Source organism: Lepisosteus oculatus, chromosome 3, assembly GCF_040954835.1.
Source record: "Lepisosteus oculatus isolate fLepOcu1 chromosome 3, fLepOcu1.hap2, whole genome shotgun sequence".
Lineage (NCBI taxonomy): Eukaryota > Metazoa > Chordata > Actinopteri > Semionotiformes > Lepisosteidae > Lepisosteus > Lepisosteus oculatus.
The window spans coordinates 65,217,230-65,232,728 of NC_090698.1; the positions used below are offsets into that span (position 1 = coordinate 65,217,230).

A 15,499-nucleotide genomic window follows, 5' to 3' on the forward strand; every position below is an offset into this window, starting at 1 on the left:
CAGAAAACACTGAAGGTATGGTGTTCTGTTGAGGTGATATTTGGAGGGCTGCAGGAATCACTGAAATAAAAACATTGCCTACTTTTAAGCAAAACGAATATGTGCCTTAAGAAAATGCCCTCCACATAACTTTAAGACTATAAGGTTTAGTAGCTCACCAAAAAGAAAGAAATCAATTAACTGCTGCTGAAGACTGCTTACACACTCTGCACCAAGAATGTTTCGGGACCTCTGTAGCAGGTTAAACAGAAGGAAATCTGACATGGAGGCAGGGGTGTTTCATCAAATAAATGTACATTTTATGTACTGTATGTATTATATACAGTACATTGTATATATTCCGAAATTATTTTTTAAATAATTACTGGGATTTCTCTATCATTTTTAATCTCAGTAAAATAAGAAAGTCTGACCCATTTGGTTCGATAAGTGGATAGACACACAGACACCTACTGTACATGTCTAAATGTGAAGAAGGATATATTGATATGTACTTCTGGAAATAGTGCTAAGAGATTAATTGAAATACATGTACAGTATGTGTTGTAATGCTCCGGGAGTGAACTGGTCTGACTAGGAATCAAACCTTGGTCACTGATTTCCAAGGCAAGAGCATTACTTTATTGCTGAAAATCCAGACCTGGAATCTCACTCACTGAAGCCCCCATTGCCCTTAGAGATATACTGTACCTGTAACACAACCCCACCCCCTCCTTTGCTGCAACACAACCCTGTGCTGCAACCAGAGGACACCCCCAGGTTTCCAAGGAAGCCACTATCTTTTTCTCTTATACTCTTATATCTAATCTTATAGGTTCCTGGTGTAAGCAGTTTCTGACAGAGAATTGAACCTTTTTAAGAAACCTTTGGCTTCTATACAAGGACATTACCTCATCCCATATAGGTCCAGATCCATTAGCAAAGATGAGGCTCACTTCCTTCGTCCTCATCACTCTTAAGGGTGTGTCCATTACAATATTACTAGTACTGTATATACTAGTACTGTATATACAGCATATGTATCCTGTTGTTAATAGGTAGTTGTATACACTGAACATTTGCAAGCCCATTGTCACGGAGGGGATATAATTACTTAAAAGCTTTGTGTCTACACATGACAGAAATACAATAATTTGAAGACTGGCCCAATGTTCACTGTTTTCTGGATTCCAGAACATTCCCAGAGGGCATTAGCTGGGAATCAGAGCTCAGTCGTGCAGAGGTCCTAAGAGGGTTATGTGGACACTTCTGCTAGGATTTTCTACACCATATAGTGAATAATCCAGTCCAGGATGCCCATCCTTTCCATGAATTTGTACCAAATGCAATAAACACAAATAGATTAACATGCAGCTTATTCTGTTTCATATTTATGATTGTGGAAGGATTTCAAAATGAGGAAAGACCTGTCCCCTTCTATGGGTCTGAGTAGAGGCCGTTGGACTTGTTGCTGATTTACATTGTGTCTTAAGACGAGAAATGTGCTTTTTATTGCCAGCCGTCTCTACATACTTAATCATTTTCTCTCTCCCTCTTTTTGATGACAGAGAAGTAAATGCCTATAAAGAAAGAAGCAGTTCGGCTTTAATTTACTGCTCCACTGCTCCCCTGCAGCCAAACTCAAGCCCCTGCACAGATTAGAAAGAATTAAAGCCAGCGTCTGGATATTATCTTGTAAAAACTGAATGAGCTTTGATCAAAACCTCTTGTTTTGTTGTCTGCCAAGACACGCATCTCTCTTTTTTAAAAAACGAAGTTGGAACATATTAAAATGAAAAGTATTTTTTTTTCATTTAATGAAATCATGTATGGTAAATTAATCTTTTATTTATTTTGATTAACACTGACCTCTATCTCCCTTTGTCCTCTCAGGTAATGTAATAAAGTTCTAGTGCAAACTGTGGTTTCTAAAATTGCCCAATTAAGACAAAATGCATTTTACTTAACAGTCCTACCTGTGCCGATAATTCAAATGCAGTCACGCTAAGCAAAATACAAAATCCCAATCTGATACTTAAACATTTCTTAAATGTTATAATTATAGCAACCTCCCACATTGCATGCTAGGAAATTGCTAAATATTCACAATTTTCAGACATATCAGTGAATCCCACACCAAAACGTGTTTTTGTTCTGTTTTCAGCATGGAATAAACCTTTACTTGTCCCTTTGGAGGCTGTGTGCTGATGCAGCTACCTACTTGAATTTCAGTGCAATAAATGTTTAGGCTTACCTGACTCACTGAAGAATCAATTAGCGCTGTTAATGAGAGCAGGTTCAATCCCACCTGAGGTTTGCACAAATCTCAAAATTTCCCTTAATTTCTCCTTAATTTAATCAGTGAAATAATGTCTCCATCTAAGCTGCTGTGTAGTTTGCTTCACCCTGGTGGTGCTCTACTTCTGTGGAGGATTAAGTGGATACCCTCCTATGAAGCCTTCTGGAATTCTATGGGATATTCTGGGAAGTCTTATTATGTACACTATACAGTATAGAGTAGCTACAGTATAGTACATTGATTGGAAGAAGAATACTGTAAGTTGCTGTGGTTAAGCTTTATATAAAAGTAACCACTTCTTCTATCTTTATTCAAGGTAGCTTGTATTCAAATCAATACTCAGGAAACATAAGGTACATTACAAATGAGAGGAGGCCATTCAGCTCATCTTGCAGGCTGAGGCTACCAGAAACATATCCACCACTGGTTGCACTCATCTCCCATACAGAACAGATGGCGAATTCCAGAACAGAAGCCAGCTGCTCCAGGCCCAGGGTGTCTCCCTGTCCAATGTCAGACTGAGGAGATATGACCAGTACAAAACAATTTATACTCAAAATTAGATTAAATACGAAGACATTTTATTTGAAATTGAATAAACATTAAATTGGAGAAGCATTCTAGAACTTTATCTGGGGAATGTGTAAAACAAGTCTCTGAATTAATACTTCAGTAAACTAATTTGAAAATGTTAGTAATTTGTTTTCCAAATGAACACCTTCTATTCATTTGTTAATATGAATATTCATTAGCACTTTTTTTTACATAGTTAATATAACATTTGAAAAAATATTACAGAAAACACATAATTCAAGTCATGTCATATAAGAAAGTGTTAATTACATACTTACTGTGGGTTTGCCCTGGACAAGGGTATGGAAGCATTAGGATTTGTAAGCAACAAATCCTATGATAGAGCTGCATAATGACTTTATAGAAAGCCATCCTCACAATAGTCATGTTATGTTATGATTTTCCAAATATAGACACCCAAGCAAAACTTTCCCTGTAATTAAAAAGTTCATCCCTCTGGTAGTTTTCCAAGACTGTCAAGACCAAACACAAATTGTCTTTGTGCTCTGCAAACACTGGCACAAGCTCAGAGTATGGCACAAGATTCAATCGAGCACAAAAAGCTTTCACATCAGCTAGCATACCAGGTAGAACATCATTATTTGTCTAATTCTCTGAAGGCTTTCTTGCTAACAAACTGCCAGATCTAAAAAAGGTAGAGGGAGGGGAATTGAATGGAGGATGATGACAGTCTACAGATAATCAGTCCTTGTCTCCACATGTGTGAATGTATCACTATCACTGTCTCAAGAACAAATTCAATTTGTGGGAAAAAAGGATTTTATGCAAAATGCAAAGTATAAGAACCTGATGTACAGTATGGTGTTTGGGAGATTGTCGATACAATTCCAGAAGCAGAAGAGCCTTGGGCTTCACTAGGTGTGTTACTCTGTGTAACTGGGAGCATTCTCTTTTACTCCAGTAAGGTCCAGCTGTAACTCCTATCATTCACCTGTTGCCAGTCTAAGAATCTTGAATAAATTCATATAAATATCAGGTTTATCTAATCTAAGCTTATGTTCTTGGCTGTGGCTGCCTATGCATTTTGAAAGATTTTGTGGGCAGACATTCACAGACAAGGCTGTGCTTGAATATTAGTTCTCCCAATTCGTGAAGATTACTGTAGAGCATGCCTACTAAATGATCATGGATCTGAACACGTAACTAGTCAGGATCCATTTTTATTTTCAGTCCTGATATCCTTATGAAATTATAAGGCAAAATAGATAACAAATGTCAGACACTCTCCATCCACTGCAAGCTTTGCCCTTGCCATTAGTAATACTGCTGTAGGAGTCATAGCATGAAATTGTTTGCCTATACCAAATTCAATTAAATGCATTGTTTTCATGCTATGTTGTATCCCTGTACAATATACTGTATTGTATCCCTACTGAATATTTTCTCTCAGTATGTTCCTAACACAGGTCGTAGTTGGTGTTAACCAAGTGAAAATGTATTATACTAAATACATATACCAACAACATTTTCAAAGACTCTATAAGTATAGTGTGGTCTTATTTAGATAGCTTAAAGTCACAAGTTAACAAGTTTCATTTTCTTGGCTATATTTCTCATCAGTATGCTGATTACCGAAATGTATGACAGTGTAAGCATTTTCTTCTCCTTTTTAATTTTCCCCAAGGTTTTGTATGCTCAACTGCTATTAATTTGAATATAGCAGAGATTTTGTTTTTCATATTGCATTATCTAGTTTTTAATTTAAGAGTTAAACTTTAAAGGTACCAAAAGGGATACAGTATGTCTACTGGATATAAATTGTTTGCTGAAAAAGTGTTGGTGGTTGTGTGTGATTGTGTGAGGTAGTGAGAAGTGCACCAGTCAACCTGTCATTTTCTTAAAGTGCTGCTGAACTGACAGGATAAATGGATTCAACATTGCATGATGCATAATCATCAGCTTCACGTTATACAGCTACAGTACAATCCAGTAATGCTACACAGCCATGGATAGTACTTCAGGAATAAGACGGAAAGAGCAATACTGATGACCAAAACAAAAAAAACTGAAAATCATTATTTCAGTCATTATATTACATGTGATATTCTCACAGGGAACTTCCTGATGTTTGGAAGCTGTCACCTTTATGTATACCTCAAAATGCAAAGCTAGCATATCCACTGCCTTGTTCAACAATGCAATAAATAATGGATCAGTTCTGGGTATTTATACCTTTCCAACTCTTGCGGTTAGCAGTTTTACAAAGGATGTTCTTTTCTTAGGGGCACGGGTGTCATTACCTCTTCCTTGAGTTCCCAAACATGACATCTTGACCTCTTTGGCAGTCTGGCAGCTGAACTCAGCAGCTTCTTCGCTCACAGCTCTGAAGCGAATTCTAATGTAAATGCATCCATGACATTCGAGGAAGGGGGCTTCTATTAAGGGCACGTACTCAAAGAGGAAAGTTATGGAGTTATAGTTACTGTATTTTCTTGATTGTAGTGTGAAATAAACTTTACACAGCTAAGGTCTTGGATACACTATGTATTATTTCTGTATTACTGTAAATGGCTGTAGACAATTTACATATGTCATTTTGTGGAATTCTTACCATATGGTGTTATCATTCTTTAGTATTACGTAAGTTACAAAGATATTTAGGATATAAATTAGAGTATAATTGGTATTTCTGGAACAAAGGATTCTAAAATCTTGAGCATGAGTTGTCATAGGCACAGGATATTAAGCATGGAAAATAAGACCCAGACTCAATGTTGAGGACAATATTTCTTGTTTGTTTTTGCTATATCCCTTGTCTTATTAGTGTCATGGCATCTGAGGACAAATAACAGTCTTGTCTTTAACATTTACTGAACATTAATCAAAGGTAGATAGCATAGCATATTCTTCTTTTTCTGTGAATGCTTTAAACTAAAGGTGTCTGTGTTGCCTGAAAATCAGTTCATAAGCATAGATTCTGCAGTACTGCTGAAAGAATGTGCCCCTTTTCTTTTAATACATGAAATGCACACCAACTAATGGAATGCAATTATGCTACTACCATTGTAGTGTTTTCTGAGTGGAACATTTACTGTTCACAAAAAGCTGTTCATGGCAAAAATTAAGAAAAACTATGGTTCCGGCAGGATTCTAATTTCTCTATCCTCCTACATACAGTACAACACAGAACACTGAAGAATATGCTGATTCTTCCCCTGTAGCACATACTGTACGTCATCAGAATGAGTAGCTAACACACATTTGCTAATTAAAGAACAAATGCATCAAATGAGTGGTAAGGAAGGGATATTTAAAGCTACCTCTAAGCAATTAATCTTGCTGAGTGTTTCTGGTTCACCTCTTCCTCCCCTGCTTTCATCTATTTTCTTAGCTCTGCTCACTGAAGGAGAGTGGCAATAAACTGTTACCAGGAATTGCTGCAGGTCAGGCTGTTAAGCTTCACCAGGTTTTCAGAAAGCAGGCATTCCTTGAAGGATGGAGCCCAAGGCCAATGATGCAATACAAAATTCTGTATTGCTTCATAAAACCTTATTTGCATGAGTTTGTCTGATGGCTGTAAGGGTTGTGTTGCCATATAGCACGCATTTTATCCATTGCAGTTGTTGGCTGCATAATTGTTTCCGACATTAAAAGCAAAATGTGCTTTTTAAATCCATAATTGGTTATTACTAAATTAAATGGTACTTTTAGTACAATACATTATATGATAGTTATAATATACAGAGCCTTGCAAAAGAAGATTGATGAACTGAGATTGCTTCTTATTTAGCAGTCTTTAATTCACATTGATCTGAATCTTCCAAAACTTGATCAGACAAATACAAATGCTATACACAAGCAGCCAATGTGACGTACTATACTGCAGTACCTAATCTTGATTATCAATAAAACCACAGATCCATAAAGCTAAAAGGCTACATTCTGTACTAAAACAAGAAAAGCAAATCAGTCAGTATGTTAGCGGCATAAAATAGTAAGTAAAACAAAGTAAAATGCCCCAAACCTTTGCACAACATGTTAGTTTAGTGTAGTTTTGTTTATATAACTGTACATTTACAGTTATGATTACAATTTAGAGGCATATACAGTACCAATATCATATTACATTTAGTTACAGCTATTGTCAGGTCATAGGAACATACTCTCAGTGCTGGTAATGCACATCAGTTGCTGCTGATGTGGAGATTGGGATAGCAGAACATTTCAGACCCCATTAGTAACATTCTAATATACTAAAGATAATCTTCCACAGAAAATGAAAATGTTCTATATTCTACAAATTATAGTTTATGTATTATAATTAAAATTAGAAATAAGAAAATAAAATAATAATCACAGCAAATTAAATGAAATAATTCTTTGCCATTTTGATGAAGAGTATGAAGCGTACTGTAATAACAAAGTTTCTCACATTGAACTGTCATTATCCATACAGAACTTCATTGTCTATTAATTTAGACAAGATTTTTGGGGTTCATTAAAATTTTCCCTTTTTTGTTATTTCAATGGGCCAAACATTAAGGACCGCGTCTTTTTATGAAATTCTTCAAAAAAGTCTTTGATATAGTATGCTAGTATCTAGATTGAATCTGCGGAAATTCCATAAACATTCTACTAATTGTATTCACGTTAAAATGATTATATTTGTCTTACGTCGGGTTTTTTTCCTGTTTAGAATTATTGCTAACAGACTAAATCTTCTAAAGCACACTTCTATTTATATATTGGAGACTTTTGTCAACCTGTATTCTTCTTGGTGCTGTTTGTCACTGAAAAAACTCCAGGTTTAGGTTTTATGATATGGCATGTAACTACTGTTTACTTAATCACTTCTGCAGTCTGAAAGTCTGTTTTATGTTCTGGTTTTCAGAGCCTCCCATTGGTCAGATTCACCCTTCCCATGGCAGCGTGACCCCACAGAAGAACAGTAACCTGCTGGTGATAATCGTGGTCTCTGTTGGTGCTGTGACTGTGGTTGTTGTTGTCATCGTGGCTGTGATTTGCACACGTCGCTCCTCAGCACAACAAAGGAAGTAAGTCACAGGGGGACTGTTGTACAGCTTCCACAATGCCCTTGCTGATTAATCGGAAATTCAAACAGTTTTACTCCAATTAACTTTAGGGCTCCTATGTTGCATGCCCCTTACAATAATGCAGAAGGGACAAAAGTCTTAAATAGAAATGAAGTATAGTATATGTTTGGAAAGGGTTTTTTTCTTCTGAGTCAAGTGCCTGTTAATTGCTTCCAGCTCACTTCCAAGTGTGGAACACATGGTAATTTATGCCAGCTGTGAAATAATGATGCATTTTGCTGATCGCTCATTGCCATTTGTGTCCTATTAAGCAGACTCAGAACCAAAAAAATCCCAGGACTCTTTGTAATATCTCACAGTACAAAATAAACCATTTTTTTAATTTAATATTGACCAGGGATATGATCTTAACTATTTTTTAGTTGGGTAAATAAAAAACAATAGCCGAAATACAGCTGTCAATGTAAACCTTGATTGTAATAAGAAAATAATACAGGCTGTAAGCAGCCAGTGTGAAACATTAATTATATTTGTCGTTTTCAAAGATTTTTACTCCAACAATTTTCTCTGTATTTTTAATAACAAAATACAATTAAGTGCAATTTCAAAATTGGGTTTAAGGATACTATGATGAACTGGTATGCTGTTCAGAGTGTATCCTGTCTTGTGCCTGCTTGCTTGCTGGGATAAGCTCTGACACCTCCATGACCCTAAATTGGGTGAAGTGGTTAGAGAATGGATGAAGGTATAGTTGGGTTTCAGAACAATAAACCTTTAAAGACTATTTTTCACATTTAAGTTGACAGATTTCTACTAAATCACCTTGTACATGAACTGGCCTACACAACTATTTGTGCCTTCCAAATGATGTGTACATATCCTCCTTTCAGTAAATATTTTATCAAACCTTGATTGCTAAAATTGAACACTTTCAAAAAAAAGAAATTTCAGCCAAAAGTACAAAACAATGTGTTGATTGCACAAGTATTCACCCTCTACACTGCATGTTAGCAAACCGAAATTATTACAGGTGCACAACATTACTTTGACAAAACACACAATCAATAGATTGACATCTCACTGGGTGCAGTAATAGTGGTACACATGATTTTAGAATAAATACACAAATTTGTAAGGTCCCTCAATCAGGTAATGAATCTGAACCAAAGATTCAACCGTGAAGGACCAAGTTTTCAAAACACATGACTTAAGATGCAGAAAGGCAAATATGTGGAGAAAAGTTAAACCACATCAAAGACAAAGAATTTCACTATGAACTTAATGATCAGTCAATCACTGAAAGGGTAAAACATGTCTTACCATCCAGACATTGCCTACATCAGGTTGTACCTCTAAACAGAGAAACTGGGCATGGAGGAGACTGGTTAGGGATACCACCTTGAGCTCATGGCGCATTTGATAGTATTACAGAGTTCAAAAGCTGAGATGGGATAAAATGCCCATATTGGCCTGTGTAGCACTGGCAAAATGGAAGCTATTAAATATCATATCTAAAATCCCCCATGGAGTTTGCAACAAAGCATTAAAGTCAATGATATTCACTCTTTATCCTGGAGAGCCACCGTGTCTTTTGGTTTTAATCGTATTCTGGAGTCTTAATGACTTGATTGGAATGAAATTTTCACTAAATTGGTTTTAATTACAATTACTGCTTCCAGGTCTTTATTCACTGAGGATTATAATTTACCCATAAAATATAGTAGTCTCCAAGGCCCTCCAAGGCCAGGAGTGAATATCACGGATTTAAGTGATACTGCAACCAAGCGCCTTGTCAGACAAGAGAAAATTAGAATTGTATAGTCTAAATGCATTGTAACATTATTTCATACAAATCTATTATTTCATACAAATCTTAGAATATTAAAATATAGTGTAGTAATAGGTGGCTGAGTGACCATTTACAGAAGCAAAGCCTCATTCATTTGAGATACTTTTATTATTGAATTCAAAGGGTTTTTGTAGTAATAAGTTACATTAAATCTCAATTCATTTTAACAAAGATTTGTTATACTTAATGGATGAACTATTCACTCAAATCATTTTAATAAGGTGAGCCTAATATGTAGTAATGAAGTAAACTGTCAATCTATTCAGTTGTTCAGAGTACAGTAACATACTGTACCAATTTTAACATAAGAAAGGCTGCTAACAAGAGACCATTTGTCCTTCGTGTTGCTAGCATCTACATTAATTGACAATTCCAGACACAAAAATTTATAGTTCTGTTCAGAGCCCTAGCTGATCTTAAATCCCTATGCAGCTCAACTATTTATTGGCACCAGCATTTTACTGGCAAAGCCTTAAGTCTTTACACTGAAAATTCAGTATTTTCGTCTCAATCTGTCACCTGGTGTGTGTCTCTAATGGTTTTTCATTACAGGATCTGATTCAGGAGCATCTGCACTCTTTTCTAGGTAGCAGATTATCCATTATGTCACGGTTTTGTGCTCCTTAAGTTCAAGTTCCCTTTTCACGTTGATGCAGCACATACAGTATCATATCTAGATCAGCTTTCTCCTCCACTTTAGCATACATATAGACTGCCATGCTGAAGTTTTAGACATTTTACATTCTTCTCCTCCTGCTTTCAGTTTCCTTCTTTATGTAGACTTTATGTCACTTCTTCAGTGATTTTCTGCTGAAATTTAGACCATTAAGCTTGACATCTGTATGTTGTAGTATAAAGGTAGACTTTCAGCTTTATGAATGTGCAGGGAGGAACAAACGGTATTAAAGATGAGGAACACCGGGCAGTCAGCCACTTAAATTTGATAGTAAATGTGATAGATTAGCCAGAGTAGTACTACATATTGGCTGCTCGTGTATAATTTACCTTAGGTTGTTGTGATGAAGATTTTGAAGATTCGGATCAGTGTGAATTAAAGATTGATAAATGGCAAGCCTGGTTTCTAGTCAACCAAACTAAGCTGTTCTCTCTGGCTCGAGGCTTTGAGTAAATTGATGTTCATAACGTACATAAATTGTAACACTAATGGTTAATTGTGTCTAAGATATATTGGGGAGGAGGGGGGAATCTTTCAGTATGTTACATGCTGCTCTCTGTGAAGATTTAGATTCTGATTTCTAGTGTCTAAGGGCTTGCTTGCATTTAATCAGCTACAATAAACCTCTGCAGGTTTCTTTTTTATATATTTTTTTTTCAATATCGCCTGTAGACATTTGAGAGCGGGGGGATAGATGTGACAACAGTTGTGCGCTGCATGTGGAGGTGCCAGCTTGGAATGAGTTTTTAACAGTTTGTCAGTCTTATCCTATGGGAATGGATGTGTTGTTCACATTTCGAGTCTGGACCTCCCGATGGGTCGTGTCCTCATTAGCAGTATCATATAACTCTCACCAGAGAAGGCACTGTTACAAAAACAACTTCCTCTTAGGTGTCTCCTTTACAAACTACCAAAGGAAAAGGCCACACTTGACAGAATGTGAGATAATTACTTCAAACACATTGCCTGTCAGTTTTTTAACTCTGTAGTTTGAATAATTTATCATGCTAATAGTATCACGCTGCAGTTGAACTGCCAGTTCACACTGTGATTTAAATTGGCACTATAACAGGACAACTTTCAGTTTTTGGGGGGATTGGTGCAAAATCCATTCAGCTTCATCTAACTCCAGCTAAAAAATCTCTAATTAATTTCATAAACTGCTGTATATGAAGAAAATCTATGTTGTCTTTCTCGGGTTTTGTATTTGTAATGGACAAAGTACTGTATTTTTTTTAAATGTGGAGACATTAATGTTAAACAATACTGAAAAACTTTTTTATACAAACAATTATAGGTGCAACATTGACCTCATGACAACGAATGAACCCTGTGTCAATGTGTCAGTTTATCTAATCTATTCCAGAAGAACCAACATCTGCTGTAATTTTGTGTTGTGGTGGTATTAGTACCAGTATTTCATTAAACTGACTTGAAAGTTTATAGATCCCCTTTCAAAGCATTATTTTCTTCAAAACATTATTTTCTCTCTCCAAATAGACCACATTTTAAATCTTCTTAATCACAAAATAACATTTAAATTGAAAAATTAATTTCAATTATTGTTTTTACACACCTACAGTGTCTACCCATCCATACAGTACATCCAACAGTCCCTATTTATACAAAAAAATAACACTTAAATCACAGAATGAGATAAATAAGCATAGCAAGTGCAAAGCCTCATATACTGTAATTTTCTTTGTTTATAGAAAGTCCAGTAAAAAAAGCTAGAAGTTTAACAGACAGTACATACTGTATAACATTTGATTCTATCATACTGTGGTCACATACACAACAATTTTCATTTTTTCATATAAATGCACTGCAATGTTAAGCAATGCTTTTATCGTTGCACAGTAGTCTCAATCATATTTTTGTCAGGATTGAAAGTATTGTCAGGATTTTGATTTATTTGAGTAAAAATCAAGTATTCAAATACTGCCCTGCCATTAAGTGACTATTTTTTAGACCTGTGATGATACAGGTCTGTACATACTGTATAGTATTGTTATTCCCAATTTGATTGAGTTCCCTGTTCTCTAAAATTTCTTAAGCGTGAATGAATGATTAAGGTGAGGTTGATGAAAATTATAAAAAACATTTATTTCTTTATTCATTTATTTGATCAAGCTTTGATCGAGATTTTTTGTATTGTTTAATTATAAAAGAGCACTTAACACTGAATCATGGGTTAAAAGTATCCAACACTTGCAATATACTGTACATTATACTGTATATTCCTATGAGTTCACATCCTAAACGATTTATGTACAGTACTGTATACAGTATACAGAAAGTTTTTTATATATCAATTCCTTTTAAATTCTGTATTTTTTTCTTTTATTGGAGTCGTTTTTAAATTTGTTTACATTGGAGTCAAAATTCAAAGTTTATTTATCCTTGGCTCCAAATTATTTAATTATGGTTTCTCTACCCTTTAATTTGTTGCAGAATGTTTCATAAAGGTAGAGAAAACCAATCAGCAAACCAGTGTTTTTGGAAGAAGTTGTGTGTATTTTTAAATCACTCACAACCTGTAGGGTTTTTATGCTGTTTTGCATGTATTGTACTATATTGGACATACAGTAGAAACCCCAATAATACTTTTTTCAGTGTTGGAACTGATGTTTTTTAATAGACTTTCAGCCTGATTATGCATGTTTTATTAAGCTTCATCAAAACCTGTGTTTCTGTGCAAGTGAAGTTATCAATGAGAGCTTCATGTATTCTCTACCCAATGCTTAAATTTGGCCAACTTAGTCTCTACAGTATGAGAAGGAGTGGATACACTGTGTGACTGCCTGATACTGCATTTCCATGTCCCTTGTAGTGGTGGAGAACCATATCAGTAAGACAAACTAAAAAATAATTGACAGATCACAATATGAAAAGAAAACTAACCAGTGTTATTTAGTAGTAGTACTTTCCTTTATTTGTAAATGTAATAAAGAAATGTTTGTGTTAATATTTATTGAGAAAATGGAAAAGAGTCTCAACTGCATATGTTGTATTTTCATTGTTAAATTATGATGGGAGTTTATCTGTAAGATTAAATGCTCTATGTACAGCCTAGGGGAAGGTGAGAGCATGTTTTTGTTATGTGAACGTAATAATTCCTAGTGACTTTATTTCCAAGGAAGGACGACAGGGGGATATGAGAAACACCCTTGAGAAACACAGAGACCCTGGAATATAGAAGCATGTAATTATGGAAACAATGACACCATGACAAATGAAGAAAAGGATTAGTGTCTTCAAGCATATCATTAATGAATTAGAAAAGACATTATTTCCTCAGACGCTTCTCAGTTGAGCTCAATTTGTGATTTAGAGATGTCTGCAGAGCTGGGGGAAAAAAACCCAAGATGAAATGGTTTGACCATAAACACATGTCAGGCAACTGTAAAGCTTTTCCCTCATTTAGTATGAGTTATGGGTATGCTAGAGTAATCCATTGACACTGTCAAGGTTAAAAGATGCAGCTTGTTCTGAAAGTTCTTTAACTTCAAGGTGCTATTTGTAACAAAAGCATTTTTCGTCTCACTGTTGTAATAATAAATAACCAGGTCCACTGGCCTATGAAGTTTGCAAAGTGTGAGTGCCGTACAAGTTTTTAAACCCTTCATGATCATAAACCAGAATTAATGGATAAAATGTTCTTTTTATGATATGCAGTAGCATAGACTCATATCAGACTAGACTTGAAAATGAGATTTGGAGTTCAGGGAAAAGATAATTCCCTTCAAATACAGGTGTGAGTCTGAGCATTTGGATTGAAATGTCTTTGTTTCTTACACATAACAGAGTAAAACAACAAACAAAATGTCTTCCCCTAGGAAACGTGCCACCCATAGCACGGGAAAAAGGAAAGGCAGTCAGAAGGATCTGAGGCCCCCAGACTTGTGGATCCACCATGAAGAGATGGAGCTGAAAAATATCGAGAAGCCCTCAGGCTCTGCCCCTACAGGTCGAGATTCACCCATGCAGGGCTGCGAAGATATCACACCCATCAGCCACAGCCAATCAGAGAGCCAGATGGGAAGCAAGAGCAGCCACTCAGGTATGACAGGCCCTCACACGCAGTCTCCGAAGACCTAGGTCTGTAACCTTCACACACCTGTTACTATAATTCTACAAATTAAAAGAAATCTTCTGATGGGCTCTTGGTTTTTCCCTATGAAGATTTCTATCTCTAAACCTATGCAACTTTTATTTGCAATTCCATTGACATACAGTATCCATTAATAGAGACCAGAATGGTAGCATGTCAAAGTTTTATACTCATTTTGGGCAAAGGCAGCAAAGACAACAAAACATTTTTAAATAATACATAAATAAAAGAATGTGTTTCTGTTAACAGTGTATCAACCTGTAAAGGCTTAAAGGTATTAGGTAGTGTAGCTAATAGTTGTTGTTTTTTAATGTAACTACCATAAAGTAGAATTTACACATACATATTATAAATAAGGACATTCTGCTTTTTAATTTTGACTTTAGGAATAGTTACAAGCAACTATTGGTTTTATATTGAATCTAATGCAATGGGGTACACTAGAGTAAAGGAATTTACTGAGCTCATAATATGATTCGCCAGAAATGGATTGATAGTATGGATGGACTTTCTTTTGTGAGATGTGCTTTAATATAAATTCCTTGTTGAAGTACTGTTTACAAAGCAATAAAACAGAACCAGACATATCATTATCAAATATTTTACTATTTGTGCAAGAAAGTGCAAGTCTCCCCTTTCAGCATCTGTCAAATAAATAATACCAATAACAATTATAAAACTAGAAATAGCATGAGTTGCAATTACTTACTATCACTGTGGTGTTCATCCTTAATATTCTTACAGATGTCTTCCACTGTACTTTTAATGAAAATATTTTATTATAGTGGTCTCATAGTCCGTTTTGGGGAACTTTAGAAGCCTTTAAGTAATCACAATTTATATGTGAAAATAATTCAAATGCAACATTTAAAAAAATAAAATATTAAAAAGGTTCATTCATACCTACAGTAGCAAGAAATACCTTCACTTTCTTGCTAGGATCTTCAAATGAGTTAATATGATTTATTTATTTAATAATTATTGTTTTCCATAA

At 35.4% G+C, this 15,499-nt stretch overlaps 1 protein-coding gene across 3 annotated transcripts in view; it reads left to right on the forward strand.

Moving 5' to 3' along the window:
* Positions 1-15,499, forward strand: part of dcc (DCC netrin 1 receptor) — a 381,511-nt gene that overhangs the window by 339,278 nt on the left and 26,734 nt on the right. For all 3 annotated transcript variants that reach the window (XM_069187368.1, XM_015363992.2, XM_015363996.2), the window contains exons 23-24: positions 7,704-7,866; positions 14,231-14,454. In XM_069187368.1, the coding sequence (XP_069043469.1) occupies positions 7,704-7,866; positions 14,231-14,454 (387 nt within the window). The remainder of the gene's footprint in view (positions 1-7,703; positions 7,867-14,230; positions 14,455-15,499) is intronic.